This window comes from Callithrix jacchus, chromosome 10, assembly GCF_049354715.1.
Source record: "Callithrix jacchus isolate 240 chromosome 10, calJac240_pri, whole genome shotgun sequence".
Lineage (NCBI taxonomy): Eukaryota > Metazoa > Chordata > Mammalia > Primates > Cebidae > Callithrix > Callithrix jacchus.
The window spans coordinates 116891572-116917093 of record NC_133511.1 but is presented as its reverse complement, the minus strand read 5'-3'; the positions used below and the strand labels follow the sequence as shown (position 1 = coordinate 116917093).

The 25522-nt window shown below is 41.6% G+C and overlaps 1 protein-coding gene across 1 annotated transcript in view; it reads left to right on the top strand.

The window, feature by feature from the left end:
* Positions 1-23695, top strand: part of OSBP (oxysterol binding protein) — a 41705-nt gene extending 18010 nt beyond the window's left edge. The window contains exons 8-14 of the mRNA XM_035262789.3: positions 5056-5301; positions 5587-5707; positions 16796-16899; positions 18120-18215; positions 19771-19952; positions 21077-21297; positions 21383-23695. Coding sequence (XP_035118680.1) covers positions 5056-5301; positions 5587-5707; positions 16796-16899; positions 18120-18215; positions 19771-19952; positions 21077-21297; positions 21383-21525 — 1113 coding nt within the window. The 3' untranslated portion in view covers positions 21526-23695. The remainder of the gene's footprint in view (positions 1-5055; positions 5302-5586; positions 5708-16795; positions 16900-18119; positions 18216-19770; positions 19953-21076; positions 21298-21382) is intronic.
* Positions 23696-25522: the final 1827 nt, after the last annotated feature.

Below are 25522 nucleotides of genomic sequence, written 5' to 3'. Positions count from 1 at the left end.
AGGCTAGAAATGAAGACTTCTGTTCTGGATGGCATGACCTTGTGAAAAATTGCAGGTTCTACCAGCTGTAGAAGAAGGGAAGAGTGAGTGGATAGCAGGGATGGGCAAGTGGCTACAGGTTTCTCCACAGCCAGCTACTTAGCATACAGAAATACAGAAAGCATTCTCCCTACCCTCGTGAAGCTATGATCCAGTGTGTGGTTTCTTCATAGACTGTTCTTGTGTTCAGGGACTACGTCTTGATGGTCTTTATATTCTTGATGCTTAGCCCTGTGCCTGGCATGTATAAATCATTCAGCAAATGTTGAAGTAATTAATTAAGTGGGTCTCAGAAAACAAATAGATTTATATATAAGTATGTAGATTTTTTGTTAGAAAAGTGTTGGGCTGCATATAGCCCAATACTTGGGAGGCTGAGGCAGGAGGATTGCTTGAGCCCAGGACTTGAAGACCAGTCTGGGCAACGTGAGGGGACCTTATCTCTACAAATAATAAAAAATTCGGCTGGGCACAGTGGCTCATTCCTGTAATCCTAGCCCTTTGGGAGGCCAAAGTGGGTGAATTACCTGAGCTCAGGAGTTCAAGACCAGCCTGGGCAACATGATGAAACCCTGTCTCTACTAAAATGCAAAAAACTAGTGGGGCATGATGGTGTGTGCCTGTAGTCCCAGCTACTCAGGATGCTGTGGCATGAGAACGGCTTGAACCCTGGAGGCAGAGGTTGCAGTAGTCAGAAATGGTGCCACTACGTTCCAGCCTTGACAACAAAGTGAGACTCTGTCTCAAAAATAATAAAAATAATAATAGTAATAATAATAAGTTAGCCAGGCATGGTGGTACATGCCTGTAATCCCAACTGTTTGGGAGGCTGAGGTAAGAGGATCTCTTGAGCCCAGGAGGTTGAGGCTACAGTGAGCCATGATCGCACCACTGCACCCCTGCTTGGGTGACAGAGTGAGACCCTGTCTCAAAAAAAAAATTAATCTTCAGATAACAAAAGGCCCTGAGTAAGCCTTAGGATAAATCTAAAATATTAAAAATTAGTGGGGGCTTGAAAAGAAACCCTTCTTGCCTAGAGTATTAGGTGCCTTGAAGGGAATAGTAGGAAAGCAGACTGGAAAGGCATGTCACCAGTCTCAGAAATTTAGTTTCTGCTTAGAAATAGCTTCTGGTGCCGGGCGTGGTGGCTCACGCCTATAATCCCAGCACTTTGGGAGGCCAGGGCAGGCAGATCACTTGAGGTCAGGAGTTCAAGACCAGCCTGGCCAACATGGTGAAACCCCGTCTCCACTAAAAATACAAAAATTAGCCGGATGTGGTGGTGCGCACCTATAATCCTAGCTACTCAGGAGGCTGAGGCAGGAGAATTGTTTGAACCAGGAGGTGGAGGTTGCAGTGAGCTGAGATCATACCACTGCCCTCCAGCTTGGACAACAGAGTCAGACTTCATCTCAAGAAAAAAAAAAAGAAAGAGTTTCTGGGTCTAGGTGACTTCTCTGTCCTCCTTTACCCAAGTTCCTTGTTGATACTGCCTTTAGGAATGTACAGTCCTGTACCTGTTTGACCGCAGATCAAGTCCTCACCCTTCCCCTACTCTGGGCTAGGACACAGGAAAACTAATCTTTCTAGGCAGTGTTTTTTCAGGCTTTCATGGCTGCTGGAGTCTGGCTGGGCTTCACTAATGCAAGACACCAGCAGAAGGTTGTAGCCATGGGAAGTCTCCTGTGCCCTCCTGAGTGGTGCTCTGGCAGCATTTATGTGGCTCTAGTTTTCACTGGACAGGCCTCCCCAACCTTGATGTTTTACATTCTCCCGATCCTCCTCTCTCGGACCTCCACCTCTGGGCTGTAGTAATACCTCTGCTTCTCCCCATCTCTTCACGCTACCAGTGGTTATGGCTTCCTGCTGCTGCTAATCTGGGTTGTCTTTTTTTTTTTGGCTGCCCAATTCTTCATCAGCTGTAGAACTCCCTGCTTTCTTCCACTTTATTCAGATTTATTTGTTTTCCTGCTTGGCTTTTGAGTAATAAAATCATCATTTTAAAAAGTTTGTCATTTTGGAGAAACAGGTTGTTGGTGGGCAAGGCTGTGTGTGCGTGAAAAGCAGTGACAGTTTAGCGATGTGCTGATTCTAGTCCCACACACTGCTGGTATGTCTAGTAGCCACCAGTGGAGTACACTGTCTGTCCCCAGTTTTCTGCAAAATGTATGGAAATGGTTACTTCGTGTTGCCTGAAATTCTGCCATTGAGAGATTTTGTTGGGTGTAGTTCCTAAGTTCCGTCTTTAAAAAGACTCGAGAATTAGGGCTTTATCAGCCCGCCACCCCTCTGTGTGCATTCATGTTATCATACTCCTTGTCTCAGTGTAGACAAGAGGACTCTGGAGTGTGGCACACTGTTTTGGTAGGTCCTGTTCCTCAAAGGATGAGTGTTTTAATGTTAGTCCTGTGGCTCCGTGTTCACTGGAAAATGTTCACAGAGAAACATTTGGGGTATTTCTCAGAGAAAAAGCAGGCTCTAGTTTATTAGTATCATCTTGAGGTAGGGTTTCGCTCTGTTGCCCAGGCTGGAGTACAGTGGCATGATCTTGGCTCACTGCAACCTCTGCCTCCTGGGCTCAAGCCATCATCACACCTCAGCCTTCCAAGTAGCTGGGACTACAGGTGCATGCCACCACACCCTGCTAATTTTTGTATATTTTGGAGATATGGGGTTTTGCCGTGTTGCCAAGGCTAGTCTCTAAACTCCTGAGCTCAAGCAATCCACTTGCCTCAGCCTCCCAAAGTGCTGGGATTATAAGCATGAACCACCACTCTTGGAAAAGTTTATTACTTTAAAAAATGTATGAATGCATGGAAACAAACAAAAACTGTTAATAGTGGTGATCTCATTTCAAGAAAATTTTTTCCTTGATACTTTGTTTTCAGAGGTTTTTACAGATAAAAATTATATGATGTTAATTTCACAACTGAGGGAGAATAGCAAGTATTAGGGTAATATGTAGCTCAGAGATTGGTGGGTAGGAGGGTGAACAAAAATGTCAGAAGAAGTGGGATATCAGAAAGAAAAATGTTGTTTTTGTTTGTTTCTTTAACTAAAGTGTTGCTTAAGACCAGAGTATTCACTAGAAAGGAATTTTTTTTCTTTCTTCTCTTGTTATCTAGACTTAGAACTCAGGCTAATAATAGTTAGACTTGTTCATCTATATTGATTAAATAAGCTTCATGGACTAAAGCTTGATGGAAGCTGACTTGTCGCATAGCAAATTTTTACATAGAAAAGTCAATCAAAATGTCAAATAGTTGGCCAGGCATGGTGGCTCATGCCTGTAATCCCAGCACTTTAGGAGGCTGAGGTGGGCAGATCATGAGGTTAGGAGATCGAGACCATCCTGGCTAACATGGTGAAACCCCGTCTCTACTAAAAAATACCCCAAAAATTAGTCAGACGTGGTGGCACCCGCCTGTAGTCCCAGCTACTCTGGAGGCTGAGGCAGGAGAATCGCTTGAATCTGAGAGGCGAAGGTTGTGGTGAGCCGAGATTGCGCCAGTTCACTCCAGCTTGAGTGACAGAGTGAGACTTTGTATTTCTCGCTCTCTACCCCTCCACTCCCCAGAATAGCTTCTCTTGTTCACTTCTCTGTGCCCAGTGGGTAGCAAAGGGTCTGCTACACATGGGTACTCCATAAATATTTGTGGAATGAGTAATTGAATAAATGAATGAATGAACATCTCCCCCAACAGCAGACCCCAACCCTCCCCTTCCTATACACACACATGCACACATAGGCTTGCTTCATCCAGTACTTGTTTGCCCGAAGCTGGCTTCAAAATTGGAAAGGTAAGAGCATGCACAACCCCTCCCAACCCCCATCATAAGCACTTCACTCCCAGAAACACAATTACCACCCTCGGAGAAGAAATCAGAATCCTGGCCTGATGGAGAACTGAACTGAGATTTGACAGTTGTTTTTTTCAGGGAGGAAGCTAACTTTTATAACTAGTCAGGATATAGCTGTACTTATAATTTACTACTGTTTCTTTCATTCTTCAAGAATTTTAAATACCTGACTTCCTCTCTAGGTATACTTACGTTAAAATATATTACATTTCTTTTTTTTAATTTAATTTAATTTGGGATAGAGTTTTGCTCTTGTTACCCAGGCTGGAGTGCAATGGCACGATCTCGGCTCACCGCAACCTCCACCTCCTGGGTTCAGGCAATTCTGCCTCAGCCTCCCGAGTAGCTGGGACTACAGGCATGCACCACCACGCCCAGCTGATTTTTGTGTTTTTAGTACAGACAGGGTTTCACCATGTTGACCAGGATGGTCTCAATCTCTTGACCTCGTAATCCACTGGCCTCGGCCTCCCAAAGTGCTGGGATGATAGGCATGAGCCACCACGACGGCTACATTTTTTTTTTTTTTTCGAGACAGAGTTTCGCTCTTGTTACCCAGGCTGGAGTGCAATGGCACGATCTCAGCTCACTGCAACCTCCACCTCCTGTGTTCAGGCAATTCTCCTGCCTCAGCCTCCTGAGTAGCTGGGATTACAGGCATGGGCCACCATGACCAGCTAATTTTTTGTATTTTGAGTAGAGACGGGGTTTCACCATGTTGACCAGGATGGTCTTGATCTCTTGACCTCGTGATCTACCCTCCTTGGCCTCCCAAAATGCTGGGATTACAGGCTTGAGCCACCACGCCCGGTCCACATTTCTTTTTTTTTTTAACTTATTCATCCAACACCTATTTGATGATGGTCTTCTATGGGCCAGGCACTGATTGATCTTGGGTACGTAGCACTCAACAGAAGAGACATGGTTTCCATCTCAAAGAGCTTACAGTTAGTGAAATGAAAACAGAGATTTCCGCCACTCAGCAGACATGACCAGTTGATAAGGAGAATGGGTTGCTTGTGGGTTAAATATTAGAGCTGCTCAACTGAGGAAAGTCCTCTTTTCCAAGTGATTTATTTCCTCAACTGCAAAAAAATTAAACTGTCTCTTATAGATGTGTGGGCAGATTTTTTATGTCTGTTCTTTTTCTTACAGGTGAACTTTAATGAGCCCTTGTCCATGCTTCAGCGCCTTACTGAAGATCTGGAATACCATGAGCTGTTAGACCGAGCTGCAAAATGTGAGAATTCTCTAGAACAGCTTTGTTATGTTGCAGCTTTCACCGTGTCCTCCTACTCCACTACTGTCTTCCGCACCAGTAAGCCGTTCAACCCACTGCTTGGAGAGACCTTTGAGCTGGACCGATTAGAAGAGAATGGGTACCGATCTCTCTGTGAGCAGGTAAAGGAACCTCAGGACCATAACAAATTTCCTTTCTGAAGAAAGAGATGATTTTTGTCTAATGTCCTGGGTCTTAACGTTTTTGGAAATTCTAGTCCCTGTCATCTCAGGTTTCATTCTTTTTCTTCAGAATTTCAGCATTGGAGACCCTGAGGTTCTGGGATTCGCCTTCTGTTGTGGGTGTAAAAATGTCAAGTGTGAATTTTGGGTGTTTCTCACCAATTTATAGGCAGTATCTTTTCCTTCTCCTTTCTGCCGTCTTAATTTGAACCTGATTTCTTCAAGGTGAGTCATCATCCCCCTGCTGCTGCACACCATGCTGAGTCCAAAAATGGCTGGACATTGCGTCAGGAAATCAAAATCACCAGCAAGTTTCGAGGCAAATACCTCTCCATTATGCCCCTCGGTAAGGTTACCATCTTTGTCAAAATTAATGCTCCTGGAATGAAAGGTTTTCTGGCATGATGGAGGAGGTCACTGGCTCTCAAGTCAGGAGACAGGAGGTCTGATTTGGGCATTGACCCTCACTAACTGACTTGGGGCACGTATTTAACTCTTCAGCTATCAAATGAGCATGGAGGCTAGAACCTCTTTAAGGAGCCATCTAGTCATAGATTCTTTATCCTCTTAGCTATGTTTAATGCATCTTTAAGTACTATTGAGAACACAGATTCCAGCATGCATTTGAAAAAGATTGTCTTTTAACTGCTGGTGTTTTCCTCCTTACTGTAGCAAGCAGGTTCTCTGTGTAAATCAGAACTTATGATTGCAAGGTTAGGTTTCTCAGCTAATCCCTCCCCTTTCTTCTCTCCTTCCTCCCTTCTCTCTTCCTCTACCTGATGGGTTAGGTATCATTTATGTAATGGCTGAATTCTAGGTAAGTGAAACTTTATTTTTAAAAGATCTTATCTGGGGCCAGGCACGATGGCTCACACCTATAATCCTAGCACTTTGGGAGGTCAAGGCAGGCAGATTGCCTGAGCTCAAGAGTTCAAAACCAGCCTGGGCAATATGGTGAAACCCCATCTCTTCTAAGAATACAAAAAGTTAGCTGGGCGTAGTGGCGTGCATCTGTAGTCTCAGCTACTCGAGAGGCTGAGGCACAGGAATTGCTTAAACCTGGGAGGCGGAGGTTGCAGTGAGCCCAGATCGTGCCATGGTACTGCAGCCTTGGCTATAGGGTGAAAGTCTGTCTCCAAAAAAAAAAACAAAGACTGTTATTGTATTGCAAGTTAATTTTGTTTCAGGATCAGTCCTGGAAATGGAATCCTAATGTACATTGTTAGGGATCCTATACCTTAGAAGAAATCTGATTATTCAAAAAGTGTAATAGAGTTTCTCACTGGTTTCTTGAACTAGAGCCAACCATGTTTGGCTTGTGTACTGAAGAGTAAAAGCTGCTGTAGAGAAAGAGATCAAAGCACAAAGCAGTTAGAGAAACCAAGTAGCTCCCGAAAGACAGAGCTGACAGTAATTCCCTGAGCTCCCGGTGGCCTTCCATTTCCAGGTTCTAGTCTTTCACAAGCCATAGCTACAATTCTTAAATATTGCAATATAGGCTGCTTCTTTAATGAATTCACCCTCACCCAGAAACATAAAATGCAGCAAACATAGTGCAAACTAGAAATTAGCCAGAAAAAAAATGCAGAAAGTTTTGTAACATATGTAAAGGGAGAAAAGAAACTGCAGTGTTACCTCTAATTTCATGATTAATATGCAGAAGGTCCTTAAATGAAAAGAATACCAAGTGATACATCAGTATTGATCTTTACCAAGGACCTTTAAAAAGCTTCTACATGCTTGTCTTTGCAGCTAACAAATTCAGAAGTATTAGATTAAGAGTAGTAAATGCCTGGGATGTTCACCTTTGATTTGCAGAATTTGGGTGTCAGTGGCCATATTGCAATGCAGCATTTCACCATGGGGAAGAGTTTCAGAGCCCCTTTGAGGATTTCTAAAGGGATGAATTATATTTCATTCCATGTATGGTTATGTATAGTCAGCCCTCCATACCTGGGTATTCTCCATTCATGGATTCAGCCAACCTTGGATTGAAAATACTGGAGGATGGGCATAGTGGCTCACGCCTGTAATCCCAGCACTTTGGGAGGCCAAGGCAGGCAGATCACCTGAGGTGAGGTCAGGAGTTCGAGACCAGACTGGCTAACATGGTGCCTGTCTCTACTAAAAATTAGCCAGGCTCAGTGGTGGGCACCTGTAATCCCAGCTACTCTGGAGACCGAGGCAGGAGAACTGCTTGAAGCCGGGAAATGGAGGTTGCTAGCTGAGATCACGCCATTTCACTTCAGCCTGGGCAACAAGAGCAGAACTCCAGATCAAAAAAAGAAAAGAAAATACTCCGGGGGGGGGAGGGGAATAATAAACAATGATATAAAAAAAGACCAGAAAAAATAGTATAATACCTATTTATATAGTAATTTATATTGTATTGTAATTAATCTGGAGATGATTTAAAGTATACAAGGGAGAGGATGTGTGTAGGTTATATGCAGATACTCTGTGCCATTTTATATAAGTGACTTGACCAGATTGTGGTATCTGCAGGGTGTTCTGGAACCAAACCCTCACAAATACCAAGGGAAGACTATTCATTTAAAAGATAACAATAAACTTAACTAATGAAATAATGTACATTTTCTTTATAATTTGACTAAATTTCTTTGAGGAATTAATAACTATATGAACAAAGTACAGATGATGGATCTAATTTTTTTTCTAATTTTTAGTAATTTATTAAAGATCTAATCTTTTAAACTTAAAACATTGCTCTTAGGGAAAATTCATTTTAAAAATAAGAGAAAAACAAAATTAATTAAAAAGAAAAAAATTGGTAGCATTTACATTCCTATGGTTATTTAAGAATTTGGATCACCAGGATATGTTAAGTTCCTCCATATATTAGCTACTTAACTGAGTACCTGCCATATGGTAGGTGTGGTTCTCAGAGTTTGGGAAATGTAAGTGAACAAAACAAAAATCCTGTTCTTCATGGGGAGATTGGAAAGAATTGACTTAGTGATAGGAAGCTGAATATAGAAATCTAAAGAATGGAATTTCTAGACATTTGCCCTGGGGATGGCTGTATTTAACATTTTTTGGGTCAGTGACTTGGAAGGCGAATGATGCAGTAAAATTTTTACATTTGCAATGGCACTCAGTTCTCAGAGAGAAAATTATTGTTAAGCCAGTAGATATAACTGAAGAAAAATATATGGACAGGGTTGTGAGTGAGCGAGCCGATAGATGACCCCAGTGTATTCAGCATAAAGTAATGCATCTAGGGAAAAGTAGTTCAAACTTTTATGTTGATAATTAAAGTAGCATTTGTTGAGTGTTCATTATGGGTCAGGCATTGATATAAGTGCTTTTCATGCATTAACTCATTCAGGCCCAACAATAATTCTATGAGATAGACACCTTTATTGCCATTTTTTTAAACAAAGAAAACTAGGCATAGATAGGTTAGATTGTCAGGGTCAACTTAACCAGCTAGTATGTGAGCTGAGTTGAGGCAATCTGGCTTCAGGGAGCACTGTCATTACCACTAGGCTGTACTGAAAAGGAGAGACTACAAGCCGTCAGTTATAGTTACAGCACAAAAGGACACTGAAGACATCAGCCCAGTATTCTCACTGAGGTCTGACAAGACAAGGCAGTTTTAAGGTTATTTGGTAGCAAGACAACTTTGTACAAAATTATGGTTCTGTTAACTCTACTTCGAAAAAGTCATAGCCATGACTGGAGAAAATCAAATACAGAGCAATGAAAGTACCTAAAGATATTTGGAGGCAGTGGCAATGAGTTTGAGTCTCCCTATAAAATAGGCTAAAAAGTTTAGAAACTTTGCTATTTAGAAAAAAGAATGCTTCTAGAAAATATAACAAGTTTACAAAATAATGAAGACTATGGTAAGGGGCAAATATGAATTTCTTCATCGACTTCTAGGATATGGAAACTAGCTGGTATGCTTGAAGTTTAAAAAGATGCATTTATTTATTTATTATTTTTTTATTTTGAGACAGACTCTCTCTCTGTCACCCAGACTGGAGTTCAGTGGCACAATCTTTTCTCATTGCAACCTCCGCCTTCCTAGGCTCAAGAGATTGTCCTGCCTCAGCCTCCCAAGTAGCTTGGATTACAGGTGCCCCCCCCCAACACACCTGGCTAATTTTTGTATTTTTAGTAGAGACGGGGTTTCACCATGTTGGCCAGGCTGGTCTCAAACGCCTAATCTCAAGTGATCTACCTGCCTTGGCCTCCCAAAGTGCTGATATTACCGGCATGAGGCACCACTGCGCCTGGCCGAAAAGATACATTTAAATAAGACTGTTGGCCCAGATGCAGATCATGCCTATAATCCCAACACTTTGGGAGGCCAAGGCAGGAGGATCACTTGGGCCCAAGAGTCTGATACCAACCTGGGCAACATAGGGAGACCCCATCTCTTAAAAAAAAAAAAAAAAAGTTACTGCGTTGATTCTTTTCCTTTCAGCATTTTTTGTGTATCATCCCACTGCCTTCTGGCCTCCATGACTTCTTTTTCTTTTTGTCCTTTTTCCAATTTTTTTCCCTTCTATTTTATTTATTTATTTGAGACAGAGTCTCACACTGTCACCTGGGCTGGAGTGCAGTGGCGTGATCTCAGCTTACTGCAACTTACGACTCCTGGGTTCAAGCGATTCTCCTGCTTTAGCCTCCCAAGTAGCTGGGATTATGGATTCTCACCACCACACCCAGCTAATTGTTGTTGTTGTATTTTTAGTAGAGATGGGGTTTCACTGTGTTGGCCAGGCTGGTCTCAAACTCCTGACCTCTTGATCCACCCTCCTTGGCCTCCCAAAATGCTGCGATTACAGGCATGAACCACTGTGTCTGACCTGTTTTATTTTTTTGAGATGGAGTCTCACTCTGTCACCCAGGCTGGAGTGCAGTGGCATGATCTGGTCTCACTGCAGCCTCTTGCTCCTGGGTTTACCCGATTCTCCTGCCTCAGCCTCCTGAGTAGCTGGGACTACAGGCATGCACTGGATAATTTTTATATTTTTAGTAGAAATGGGGTTTCACCATGTTGGCCAGGCTGGTCTTGATCTCCTGGCCTCAGGTGATCCACCCACCCCGGCTTTCCAAGTGCTAGGATTACGGGTGTGAGCCACCATGCCTGGCCTCCAGTTTTTTAATTGTAAAACACACATAACATAAAATTTAGCACCTTAGCCATTCTTAATTGTACTGGTCAGTGGTATTAAATACATAATGTTGTGCAACCATCACCACCCTCCGTCTAATTTTTTTTTTTTTTTAATTTGAGACCAAGTCTTGCTCACTGTCTCACCCAGGCTGGAGTACAGTGGTATGATCTCAGCTTTCTGCAACCTCCACTTCCCAGGTTCTAGCGATTCTCAAACCTCAGCCTCCCAAGTTGCTGAGATCCCAGGCACCCACCACCACACCTGACTAATTTTTGTGTTTTTTTAGTAGAAATGGGGTTTCACCATGTTGGCCAGGCTGGTCTCGAACACCTGACCTCAAGTGATCTGCCCACCTTGGCCCCCCAAAGTGCTGGGATTACAGGCATGAGTCACCGCACCTGGCCAAAATATAAATTTCTATTCTCCCTCCCCAAACCCTAGCACCCGTCATTCTACTTTCTATCTCTATTTTAACTACTTTAAGTACCTCCTATAAATGGAATCATAGTAGTTTTTGTCTCTTTGTTACCAGCTTGTTTCACCTAATGTAATGCCATCAAGGTTGATCCATGTTGTAGCAAATGCCAGAATTTCCTTTCATTTTAAGGCTGAATAATATTTATCCCATTGAGTGTATGTACTACATTTTGCTTATCGATTCATCTGTTGATGGACTCTTGGGTTGCTTTCATGTTTTAGCTATTGTAATACTGCTGTGAACATAGATATACAAGTATCCTTTCATCTTTTTGCCTAAAGCCTTAAGAAAAAAAATGTTTAAAGACAAATATCTCTTTAAGACCCTGCTTTCAGTTCTTTGTAATATATACCCAGAAATGGAATTGCTGGATCACATGGCAATTATATTTTTACTTTCTTGAGCAAACTACCATACTGCCTTCGACAGTGGCTGTACATTCCCACCAGCAGTACACAAAGGTTCCAGTTACTCCATATCCTTGCCAACACTTTTAAAAAATGTATCATAGCTATCCTAATAGATGCAAAGTAGTGTCTTCTTATAGTTTGACATTCAAAGGACTTGAATAGATATTTCTCCAAAGATACACAAATCATAAAGATTCATCCATGAACCTTCTTTTTAGAGTATATAAAAAAGCGTTGTTGCCAGGCATGGTGGCTCACACCTGGAATCCCAGCACTTTGGGAGGCTGAGGTGGGCGGATCACCTGAGGTCAGGAGTTCGAGACCAGCCTGACCAATATGGTGAAACACCATCTTTAAAAAAAAAAAAAAAAAAAAGAATTAAAAAAAAAAGCGTTGAGCACTTTTCTGTGTACTTACTTATCATTTGTATATCTTTGGAGACATATCTATTCAAGTTCTTCGCCTTTTTTTTTGAGATGGAATCTCACATTATCACCCAGTCTGGAGTGCAGTGGTGAGATCTTGGCTCACTGGAACCTCTGCCTGTTGGGTTCAGGTGATTCTCCTGCCTCAGCCTCCAGAATAGCTGGGATTACAGGCACCTTGCACCATATCTGGCTAATTTTTTGTATTTTTAGTAGAAACAGGGTTTCACCATGTTGTTCAGGCTGGTCTTGAACTCCCCACCTCAAGTGATCCACGACTCGGCCTCCCAAAGTGCTGGGATTTCAAACCTGAGCCACCACACCCAGCCTCCTTTGCCCATTTTTGAATTGATTTTTTTTTTGTTGTTTTGTTGAGTTTTAGGAGTTCTCTGTATATTCTGGATATTAATCCCTTATCAGATATATGATTTGCAAATATTTTCTCCCATTCTAGAGGCTGCCTTTTTACTCTGTTGCTATTGTCCTTATTGCATAAAATTTTTTAATGTTCAGGAGGTCTGTGTTGTCTTGTCGTTGCCTCTGCTTTTGGTATCATATCCAAGAAATTATTGCCAAACCCCATGTTGTGAAGGTTTTGCTCTGTGTTTTTTTCTAAGAGTTTTATAGTTTTAGATCTTTCATCTATTTTGAATTATTTTATACATGGTGTTAGATAAAGGTCCAACTTCATTCTTTTGCACGTGGATCCATTTGTTCAGAAGAGTGTCCTATCTCCATTGAGTGGTCTTAGCACCCTTGCCAAAAATCATTGGACCATATATGAAGGGTTTGTTTCTGGGCTCTTTCTGTTCCACTGGCCTGTGTGTCTGTCTATGCCAGTACCATACTTTTTAGATTACTGTAAATTTGTGTTAAGTAAGAAAATCAGGAAGTTTGAGTCTTCCAGCTTTCTCAAGATGATTTTGGCTATTTGTGATCCCTAGAGATTCCATATGAATTTTAGGATAGGTTTTTCTATTTCTGCAGAAAACATCTTGGGATTTGGAGAGAGATTTCATTGAATCTGTAGATTGCTTTGGGTGGCACTGACAACCTTTAACAGTGTTGAGTCTTCCAATCTGTGAGCATAAGATCTGTTTCCATTTATTTACGTCTTCACTTTAATCTTTTTGAGCAATGTTTTACAGTTTTTACGACCTTAAGTTAATTCCTAAGTGTTTGTTCTTTTTGATGCTGTTATAAGTGGAATTGTTCTTAATATCCTTTTCAGATTGTTGATGATAATAGAAATGCACTTAATTTTTGTGTGTTGACTTTACACCCTGTTACTTTGTTGAATTCATTTATTCTATCAGGATTTCTTTTTTTTTTTTTTTTTTGGTGGAATTCTTAGCATGTTCATATATGAGATCGTATCATCTGCAAACACAGATAACTTTATCTCTTCCTTTCTGTCTTGGATGCCTTTTATTTCTTTTTCTTCCTCAATTGCCCTGGCTAGAACTTCCAGTACTGTGTTGAATAGAAGCGGTAAAAGTTGGCATCCTTGCCTTGTTCTTCATCTTAGACGAAAATCTTTAAGTGTTTCACCATTGAGTATGATATTTGCTGTGGGGTTTTCATATGTGGCTTTTATTATGGTGAGGTATTTTCCTTGTATTTCTAGCTCATTGAGTGTTTTTATTCTGAAAGGCATTGGATTCTGTCAGATGCTTTTTGTGCATCAATTGAGATGATCACGTGTGTTTTCACCCTTCATTCTGTTAATATGGTGTATTACATTGATCAGTTCTTATGTTCAATCATCCTTGCATTCCAGGGATAAATCCCACTTGGTCATGGTGTGTAATCCTTTTAATGTGCTGCTGAATTCAATTTCCTAGTTCTTTATTGAGGATTTTTACGTCACTGTTCATAAGGGATATGATATTGGTCTGTAGCTTTGGTTTTTTATAGTGTCTTTGCCTGGCTTTAGTGTCAGGGAATGCTGGTCTCATAAAATGAGATGGTAGTGGAAGAGGTATTAGTTAAGAGATTTAGGCCAGGCGCAGTGGCTCATGCTTGTAATCCTAGTACTTTGGGAGGCTGAGATGGGAGGATTGCCTGAGCCCAAGAGTTCAAGACCAGTTTAGGCAACATAGTGGGACCTTGTCTCTACAAAAAATAAACAAAAATTAGCTGGGTGTTGTGCATATGCCTGTAGTCCCAGCTACTTGGGAGGATCACTTGAGCCCAGGAGGTCAAGGCTTAAGTGAACTGTGATTGCACCATTGCACTCCACTCTGGCCGACAAAGTGAGATCCTGTCTCAAAACAAAACAAAACAGAAAAAGGGCTGGATGCAGTGGGTCATGACGCCTGTAATCCCAGCACTTTGGGAGGCCAAAGTGGGCAGATCACCTGAGGTCAGGAGTTCGAAACTATCCTGGCCAACATGGTGAAATCCTGTCTGTATTAAAAATACAAAAATTACCTGGGTGTGATGGCAGGTGCCTGTAACCCCAGCTGCTCAGGAGGCTGAGGCAGGACAATTGCTTGAACCCAGGAGGCGGAGGTTGCAGTGAGCTGAGATTGTGTCACTGCATTCCAGCCTGGGTGACAGAGAAATAACCACAGAGATTTAGGATATGTTTAGGTGGAACAAATATTTCAAAGGTTTTTGTGAAGATTAAATGAAATAATTCATAAAAGACCATAGAACTGCACCTGGTACACAGCAAGTGTTCTCAGCAGAGTTGCTATTATTATTATTAATGTCATTACCTTCATTATTGTTATCCTCATCTGCCAACTACCAAGGCTACTTTAATTTTTTGTATAAGAAACATGTCTAAAAAAGGGTGGGGCATGGTGGCTCACACCTGTAATCCCAGCACTTTGGGAGGCCAAGGTGGGTGGATTACCTGAGATCAGGAGTTTGAGACCAGCCTGGCCAACATGGTGAAATCCTCTCTCTACTAAAAATACAAAAATTAGCTGGGTACAATGGCAGGTGCCTGTAACCCCAGCTACTTGGGAGGCTGAGGCAGAATTGCTTGAACCCAGGAGGCAGAGTTGCTTTTATTGGTGTACATTTCCTAGTTTGGGTGAGTTGTTTTTATTAGCAGTTACAGAGAGACCTTAGGGTTATACTTTTACTGGAACCAACTTTTTTTTTTTTTTTTTTTTGTATTTTGTATTTTTGAGACAGAGACTCGCCCTGTCACCCAGGCTGGAGTACAGTAGCATGATCTTGGCTCACTGCAACTTGCACCTCCTAGGTTCAAGTGATTCTCTCACCTCAGCCTCCCAAGTAGCTGGGAGTACAGGCACATGCCACCACACTCAGCTATTTTTTTGTATTTTTAGTAAAGATGGGGTTTCAACATGTTGGCCAGGCAGGTCTTGAACTCCTGAGCTCAAGTGATCTGCGCACTTCTGCCTCCCAAAGTGCTTGGATTATAGGAGTGAGCAACTGCACCCAGCCTGGAATTGACTATTATTAACTACATATCTTTTAAAATTTTTTATTACTTTGAATCCTCAATTATCTTGGCTGTGAAACCACTGATTTTGGTATTCATTGGAGATTGACTCATAGGAACAAGAGTCACTATATGTTTAAAGCATTTTATTAGGCAAATAAACAGACATTTGCTGCACAACAGGGTGGGTTATCCCAGGTTTACAGATGATAAAACCAAGGCCTTTGAAACATTCAGAGTGCGATATTGTAAAGTAGTTCTGGCACTAACCACCCAGAGTTCCCGCAGACTCCCTAAGTTAAGGACACGGTACCCAACAAGATTGCCCTTGCTTCAGATGCCAGCAACGAGTTGGAGGCCCTAGGCCACCTGCACTTCTGATAACTGGCTGTAAGTTCAGAAGTTCCCACAACTACCTCAGGTTTGATAATTCATTAGAATGACTCAGAACTCAGGAAAGTACTCTGCTTACCATTACAGTTTTATTATTCAGGGTACAAATCAGGACCAGCCAAATGAAGGGACCCATAAAGTGAAGTCTGGGAGGGTCCTGAACACAGAGCTTTGTGCCATGTCACCATGGAGTCTCAGGGCATATCACCCTCCTGACACATTGATATATTCACCAACCAGGAAATTCCACTGAGCTTGGTGTCCAGAGATTTTAGTGGGGTTTCATTGTGTAGGCTTGATTGCAGGATTGAATTCAATATCCAGATCCCCGTTTTTCCCAGAGGTCAGGAAGTTGAGCCAGTATCAGGTGACTCAAAACCCTGTCTCTAATCACATGGTAGAGCCTAGCTTATTCTCATCCTGAGTTATCTCATTAGCATTAGCTATCTGGGGCCCACCATGAGTCACCTCATTAGTATAAATTGTCACACACAAAAAAATTGTCAAGGCCCACCATAAACAACAGAGATACTCCTGTCACTTGGGAAATTACAAGGGATTAAATGTCCCCTCCCAGGAACCATGGACAAAGACAAGAAAAATTCTTCATGATACAACAGAGGGTCACACATCTGATGAGGGCTAGAGCCAGGAGTGATTCCAGTTCTGTCTGATTTCAAAGCCCCAGCTGTATCCACTATTCCATTTTTACTATTAACGGCCTTAGATAAGATTGGTTTAAGGTCACGCAGCTAGTACCTAACAATAGAGCCTGGCCCCAGTACAAACTACAATGTTTGTACTCCTTCCATGATGCAGTTGCTTCCATAATGCATGTTGGGGCACATTTGACTTGTTTCTGTAAGTTTTGCAGTTGTGTTATGGAACACAGTGCCCCAGCTAAGGTGTATCAGTTGCCAGTGTTTGTCATCATTTAGTTATGTTTTATTTATAGATTTTTAAAAGTCAATTGAGAAAAATTTAGTCAGTACTTCCAACATTTAAGAAAGTTTAAGTCCTTTTTGATTTATTGTTTTATTTCTAAAAGTAAGAAATATCAGTAGAAAGTAATTAATTCATTACTGTTTTGAGACTTGGATGGTGCTGTTTTTCTTAACATTTGGCTTAATTTATGTACCTCTTTCTGCTTCCAGGTACCATTCATTGTATTTTCCATGCAACTGGGCACCACTACACTTGGAAGAAAGTTACCACAACTGTACACAACATTATTGTGGGCAAGTTGTGGATAGATCAGGTGAGGAAATGTACCCAAAGTGCATCTGAAGTTTAAAAGAATGCCTCTTTAGGTATATTTTTGCAGTATTTAGGACATGTGAACTGATCCCAGAATGTTGTTTCTGATTCATTAGTTTCTCCTAAGGAATTTCTCTCAGGCAGTAGCCCTACCTCTACCTTCCCAAGTTTCTATACCACAAATTATTGTTTATAAATTACCAAATTATAACATTCATCAGTGACTACTCTGCTAGGACTGTGTTGGGTGCTACAGCAGGTACAAAAAACAAATGTGTCCCCAATTCTTAATCTTTTCATTAATCATCAAACATTTATTGTCAGGCAGTATGCTAGGTCCTGCGGATACAAAATCTGATGAGATGTGCCTCAAGAAGTTATCATTGGAGATATATGAAAAATGTGTAGGTTGAAAGTGTGTAGCAACATACACTAATATAAAAGATGCCCTATAATAGCATCTAATTAATTGTCAGTTCGCTCTTAAGACAATTGTTGCAGTAAATTAGAAAAGAGACGGAGTGGAATACTGTCTTCTGAGCAGTCAGGAAAGGCTTCACAGTACATGTGGGAATTAAGCTGAATTAAACCACACACAGTACATGTGTGGTTTGGGATGCAGAAGACAGAAAGAAGGGAAAAATGGGCCAGGCACGTTGGCTTACTCCTATAATCCCAATACCTTGGGATGCCAAGGTGGGATGATCACTTGAGCACAGGAGTTTGAGACCAGCCTGGGCAACATAGTGAGACCTCATCCCTACAAAAATTTTAAAAATAATTTTTTTTAATTTAAAAAAAAAGGAAAGGAGGGAAAATGAAATGAATAAAGTATATAAAGGGCCACCATATATAATCCAAAATCATGAGTATTTTGATTTAAGTAGAAGAGTTCATGAAAGGTACTAGTGACGGATTGGTTTGGAAAGGTAAATTTTCATGTGATTTCAGCATATGTGCTGAAGGTCAAATCATGCCATCTAACATATGAGATACAATTCAGAACAAAACAAGAGGTCACTTGGTCTTGATCTCAACCTAGAAAACCAAGGTTTCATAGGGATTCTGTAGCACTCCCAAAGCTGCTAAGATCTGAATCTTAAACGAGGGATTGCTAGAATGTAAGATTGAAAAGTAAAGAATTATGAACCATGGGTTTGGCAGATATTGAATTTATTCAGTCTTAATAAAATTAATCTGTGCACTTTTTTCACTTTACAGTCTGGTGAAATTGATATTGTGAATCATAAGACAGGAGACAAGTGTAATCTTAAATTTGTTCCTTATAGTTACTTCTCTCGGGATATAGCAAGAAAGGTAAGGGAAGCTGAAATTTAAATTGTTTCACTTAGCATGTACCTGTTAGAAAGCCTACTCCTTTAGAACTGGAATGTATATATATATATATATGTGGGGGAGTGTGGGTATGTGTACATTATATATAGTGTGTGTGTACATGAAGTAATTGAAAAAATGTAGAGGTAAAAGGCTGGCATGTGGCTCACACCTGTAATCCCAACACTTTGGGAGGCCGAGGCCGTGGATCGCCTGAGGTCAGGAAAGACCAGCCTGGTCAACATGGTTAAACCCCATCTCTACTAAAAAGACAAAAATTAGCCAGATGTGGTGGCACATGCCTGTAATCCCAGCTACTTGGGAGGCTGAGGCAGGAGAATTGCTTGAACATGGGAGATGGAGAATGCAGTGAACCTTGCACCATTGCACTCCAGCCTGGATGACTCTGTCTCAAAAAAAAAAAAGTAGAGGTGAAGAAGTAAGCAAGAAAGACTATATTGCATTCCTAAACCAATTCCTTCTTTTTTCTGGGAATGACAGTAAGTGAGGAAGTGAAAGTGTCAAGAGCAATGAGAGACTGAAAATGAGAAACACAGAGGAAGGACTAATAAAAGATTGCAGGAAAAAGGGATTTGATTCCTGAGAAGTTTGATACCAACACAATGATTTGTGCCACGAGTTTCTGTGGGAGACTGAAGAATAGCTGGGGATTTAAATCTGTTTGTGGGTCTCTATGAATTTCTGGAGAGAAGAAAATATAATTCTAAATACCAGTCAGATGCTTTTCCTACTTGTATCTTTGATACAAAAATCCCTGGGAAAGGTAGTGAGGGGAGGGGACAGAGAGCAGGGAGGAAGTAGGGATAATGGGTACAAAAAACTTAGAAAGAATAAAATGTATTTGCTAGCACAACAGGATGACTATAGTCAAAAATAATTATATTTTAAAATAACTAAAAGTATGATTGAATTTTTTACAACACAAAGGATAAATGCAAATTATAAATCTATATACATACAATGTACTCACAAAAATAAAAACTAAAAAAGTTTACCAGAAATTTTTCTATAACAAAAAGTGATAATGAAATCCCCAATGGCTCAGTTATTCAAGTAGCAGAAAAAAAAATACAACAAAATAATTTGAGGCCCGGCATGGTGGCTCATACCTATAATCCTAACACTTTGGGAGGTAGAGGTAAGAGGATTGCTTGAGCCAAGGAGTTCAAGACTTGCCTGGGCAACATAGCAAGACCCTTTCTCTACAAATAAATAAATAAATAGCCACATTTGGTAGAACATGCCTGTAGTCCCAGCTGCTCAAGTGGTTGAGGTGAGAGATCACTTGAGCCCAAAAATGGAGGCCACAGTGAGCCACGATTGCATCAGTATACTCCAGCCTGGGCACAGAGCAAGATCCCATCTCTAATAATGATAGTAATAATAATTTGGATGACTCCATGGTGTTTGTTATAACAGTATCTAACCAGCATTTATCCTAGGCCTTCCAGTGTAGTCAGGTAAGCTAATCCACAGTGAATGCCATATAGCCATGCCCTGTTCTCCGCCCTTGCAGGTGACAGGGGAAGTGACAGATCCATCAGGAAAAGTCCACTTTACCCTTCTGGGGACATGGGATGAGAAAATGGAATGTTTCAAAGTACAGCCAGTCATTGGGGAAAATGGGGGTGATGCTCGACAGAGAGGCCATGAAGCAGAGGAGAGCAGGGTCATGCTGTGGAAAAGGAATCCTTTACCGTGAGTATCAGCATGCATGCTGCCCAGATACCACTTTGATCTTGACTGTGGAGCAGTATTGAAGGCATTTCTGCCTGCCTTCCCACTTAATTATGTGAGGAATCGAACTAGAGAAATTGAGACCTTTGGAGAGATTAACAGAAGGTTGTTATTTTATGATTTGAGTTGTAGCATGCTTGTTTCAAGGAAGTTCAAACCAAACCACATCTGACAAAAAATATTTTGTGCTCTCATCCAAAGGTCCTTTGGATTATGATTCAGAAGGATATTTTTCTACTATTTAGGGCAAAACTATTCAAAAGTGGCTAGAGGAGGAAGGTGCCTACCACCTGTTAACAATTTAGCCTAAAGGCCCATGAGCAGCCGAGGGCAGTGGCTCTTGCCTGTAATCCCAGCACTTTGGGAGGCCAAGGCAGGTAGATCACTTGTGATCAGGAGTTCGAGACCAGCCTGGCCAACATGGCAAAATCCTGTCTCTACTAAAAATACAAAAATTAGCCACATATGGTAGAACGCACCCATAATCCCAGCTATTGGGAGGCCTAAGGCATGAGGATGACTTGAGCCCAGGAGTTTGAGGTTGCAGTGAGCTGAGATCATGCCACTGCACTCCAGCCTGGGCAACAAAGGGAGACTCTGTTAAAAAAAAAAAAAAAAAAAAAAAAAGAAGAAGAAGAAAAGAAAAGGCCCTGCAGAACAGAAAGATCCCTGAGACAATGTACAGGACTTTGGAAACAAGGTGGAGGTCATTTATATCCTATCATCATCTAATACAGTCAGTTTGTAGTGTTAGCCAAGATTGTCCCAGAGAGAGATTAAAAAGAAAACTAAGGAATTTTCATTCAGTAGAATGTCTCCTTCTAATGAATGTAGATAATTTCCGCTGGGCACCACACAACACCAGAAGACTACAGAACTGAGTGATGCTGGGGAGGGGGTGGGGAGCGATCCAGTTTCTCTCTTTTAGTTAGGGCAACATGACATAGTCCTAGATCCTTTTTACAGATCCTGTTTTTGTAGAACAGCCTTGGTGATGTGGCCTTGGCAGTGTACTTAGTTGTTGCTCCTTAAATAGTGTCTGGGCTCTGGCGTTATCGTTTCTTTTTCTTATCTTCTACTTTTAGGAAGAATGCAGAAAACATGTACTACTTCTCAGAGCTTGCTCTGACTCTAAATGCTTGGGAAAGTGGCACTGCCCCCACAGACAGCCGGTTACGACCTGACCAGAGACTGATGGAAAATGGGCGCTGGGATGAAGCAAATGCGGAGAAGCAGCGCCTGGAGGAAAAACAAAGACTTTCCAGAAAGAAGAGAGAAGCAGAAGCTATGAAAGCCACAGAGGATGGTAATGAACTTGGCTTCTACTCTTCTTTCTTGATGCGTGGAGAATGCCAGCACTAATTTTTTTCTTTCCTCTCTTTACCTTTTAGGCACACCATATGATCCCTATAAGGCACTGTGGTTTGAGCGGAAGAAGGACCCTGTTACCAAGGAGTTAACCCATATTTATAGGGGAGAATACTGGGATTGTAAAGAAAAACAGGACTGGAGCTCATGCCCGGACATTTTCTGATATGCAGTAACAAAAAAGAGGAGCATCTAATGGAGAAGAGGACAGAGGATGTGTGGGAAGCTGGCAGTTGTGACTCTCTTACCAAGTGCTTTCCTCAAGTTTGTCTGTCTTGACCAATCATTTTTTCCAAATCAATCACCAGAAGCAGACACCAGTGGTGGTGATTGGCTGGTTGCCTTAGCTGACTGAAACTGAAATCGACATACGAGATACTATGTCTGAAAGGGAGAGGTTTAGTGGCCGAAGGTTAGTGTTATTCCACATCCGCAAAGTCAAGTATTCTTGGCTCTTCTTTCTCCCTCTGCCCCCACTTAAGATGATGTCACTCACCCTCCCCTTGTAGTAGCCTGCTCAGCCAAGATCTGCGTAAGATTATGATTCAGGGGCATTTTGGTGCTGTTCAGAGCAAGAGCCGAATTTAGAAGTTCCCTTAAAAAGAAACACATAAGACTTACCAATGGAGGCACCGTGAATGCTTGCAGTGGAGCTTAGGTATATCATCGTCAAGTGTGTTCATACACAGGGTCGGTTTACTGGAGTGTCCACGTGGAGATAACTGCGGTATTGGAACACCTGTGAGAGAGATTGTTCTATATATAGGGCTGGAATATTCAGATTTACATTCTCGGAAGTTTCTGGTTTTACTTGCGTCAAACAACCCTCTGTTGTTCTCCGTCATCTTTAATAGCAACTGGAGACCACTTGGTGGTTGGTAAGAGAGGTGCATTCTCCTCACAAAGGGTTTTATGGATTTCCTCAGGCGGAGAGCTGCTGAGAACACAGGCAGGATGGAAAAAGACTACTAGCCACTTTTGCTTTCCCAACCCCCCTCAATGCCATCCCTCATTGTCTTTCTGGCACAGTTACATTTTGGGTCTGTGCCCCATTGTGGAGCAAAACATTGCCTGTCCCATTCTGATAGACTTCAGAATTTGAGAGGAGAAGTTAATCTGGAACAAAAGTTTTCACCATCTCTCAAGCCCCATGGACTGGAGCCACCTCTGGAATAATGTGTTCAATATCTGTATATTATATATATGTAGAGAAAAATCTAATTTTTTTTGTTTGATTTTCTTCCTTCCCATTAAGAAACCTGGTTTTTGATATCCCTTGTCTCCCTGAGACTCTCTTGACACGTGTTGATCTGGATGGCACTCCTCTGCTCTCCACCTTTTACGGGCAAAGGGATTCAAAACCTGAGCAGGGTCATGTCTGGCAGTTACTAAACAGGGGCTTTGTCCATGGTTTGTATCATGGGTGCCTACTGCTGTCTAGTCCTGCTCTCCTAATTAGCTGACTCTTGAAAATGAAATCCTAACCTCTTTCCTGCCTCCTTTCTTTCTCTTTTTAGGAAGAGTATGGCTAGAAAGTCCGGAGGGCAACTTCCAGTTTTCATTCTGCTTCTGTCCGGCACATAGGCTAAATCCCAAAAGAACTTCCTTCCTAGGATGTGGGGCTGAAAGCACCGTCATGTGGGGTGAATCAGAGAATTGCTCCTGTTGGGCCTGGCTTCCTTCTCTGTTTGTTCTGTATTTGTTTTAGTTGTCTTGTTGAGAAATATAACCCCTGTGCAACCCACCCTTGGTTGAGGATCACAAATTGAGGTGCCTTCCTTGTATGCTTTTTGTTAGTATTTTTCGTTTTTGTTCCTTAACTGCTGAGCCTCAGCCAGCGTGGGTCCTGGGGGAAATATCATTCCAAGGGAAGCCATCCCTCCGGGGAAATTGGATTTATACTGGGTAAATTAGTACTTTTATTCCTTCCCCCATCCCTTCCTAGTTGTGATAAACATGGGAGAGGAGCGACTTTGACTGCTGGGGACTTTCCTCCTAAGAACCTTATTCCCCAACTAAGCAAGGGGTTCTGTCAGGGCTTCTTTCAAGGAGGCTCATAAAAGCAGTGACCTCATCAGGGGCTTTGGATAGAGTGGGAATTCCCCAACTAAACTGGACTTCTCTGCTTGATCCCCTTTTCTTCCTTCACCATCTGCACTACATTGCTGGCTTGATCCCCAATCAGATTCCCACTAATGGAAGAAGTTTAGAATCTTTCAGGTGGAATAAAGTCACATGAAAACAAAACACAACTATATATATTTTCAGTTTTTTTGCCTTATTGCTTTTTTTCAAAAAAAAAAAAACTACTAAATTAAATAATTTTTTTAAAGTCATATTGTTTGTCTGATTCACTTCTGCTGCTGCTAGGCAGGAAGTGGTGGTGGGGAGGGGAAGGAGAACTGGTTCAATGGTAATTGGTTCTCAAGAATCTGAGAGCCCAGAAGCTCTGGTCTTCATGAGAAATGGAAGGAAAAGCTGTTCACCACCACTGTGGAGGGCCATGAGCAGAGGAGGAGTTTTAACAACCCCTGCTGCTTAAATTAACAGTCGTCAACATCCCACTTTGGTACAGGGGAATAGTTTTTAGTGTTTTTGATAACTGGGCCTGCTTCACTTCAAAAAATAAAAATTTTCCCTGTAAATGTAATTTCTGTTGCCTATTTAGAGTCTCAGATTGTTGGCTGTTTTATGTAGGGATTCAAATTCTTTTATTGTTTAAGACAGTCACTCTGTCACCCAGGCTGGAGTGCAGTGGCATGACCTCAACTCACTGCAACATCTGCCTCCTGGGCTCAAGTGATTCTGATAATTATTTTCCTCCTAGATTATATCACATCATACATAAATGCACATTTCCATTTCCAGAGATAATTAATGTCAATAGCACTATTTAAGGCTCTACCTGAAGAAAGGAGCATCCCTGAAATTTAGCCTACAGGCTCCTTGATTGATCAAGGCCCTCGTGTCTACAAAGTTGGCTCTGATGTCAGGGATGATTTTCTAGCCTGGTTCTTGGGAAGGCCACTTAAGTATTCAAGTCATTTGCCTGATTCCCATTGGCTGGATTCGATATTAAGTTTCAGCAAAGGTTTTTTTCTGGCAAGCTAAGGAATCACTGCAGTAGACCCCTGACATTTGTGAGAGCTGCATCCTGTAATCTTGAATACTACCATGGCATACAGTTTCCTGCATTAGGGACAATCAAATGTAGATGAAACATTTAATTCCTCATTGAATTCTTTATTATTTTTATGTATTATGTTTTTCAGATGGAGGTCTCACTATATTGCCCAGGCTGGTCTTGAACTCCTGAGTTTAAGGGATCCTCTCACCTTGGCCTCCCAAAGTGCTGGGATTACAAGTGTGAGCCTCCATTCCCAGCCCCTCATTGAGTCCTTTAATGTGACTTGATGAGCTGGGAAAATTGTGACTCAGCAAAATAATAAATTATTACATTTGTCAGAGACCTCTGAATTTGCACAAAAATGTTAAGCCTATACATTTCAAGAGTCTACTTGCAGCAAGATTATTGAGAACCAACCTACAGTATTGTCCTAAAAGGAGGTATAGAAAATCTTTGGAATTTATTTATTATAGTTGTATATTTTGTGCAACTCTAAGATAGTTATCAAAATTTAGAACTTGCTTCTAAAAGTTTAGAAAACTTATGGCACACTTTGGGAGCCTGAAGTGGGTGGATTACTTGAGGTCAGGAATTCAAGACCAACCTGGCCAACATGGTGAAAACCCGTCTCTACTAAAAATACAAAAATTAGCTGGGCACCGTGGCAGGCGCCTGTAATCCCAGCTACTCGGGAGACTGAGATGAGAGAATTGCTTGAACTTGAGAGGTGAAGGTTGTAGTGAGCTGAGATCACACAATTGCACTCCAGCCTGGGCAACAGAGTGAAGGGAAAAAAAAAGCGCCTTTTAGCCAGTACCTGATGGTACTCAGTGGGAAGCATCCCAAGCCTTTCATGGTGCTCCCTTCCAAAGCTCATAATTTGTCATTAAACTCCTCAGGCTTTCCTCCATAGTATCTTTCTAAATAAAGTGCTCATTCTTTTGCTCACATTGATCTCTCAGAGGAAGGAGACAGGGTAGCCAGATGAGGCTTCTTGAAAGGCAAGAAACTGAAGGTCTCAGATCTTCTACAAAGA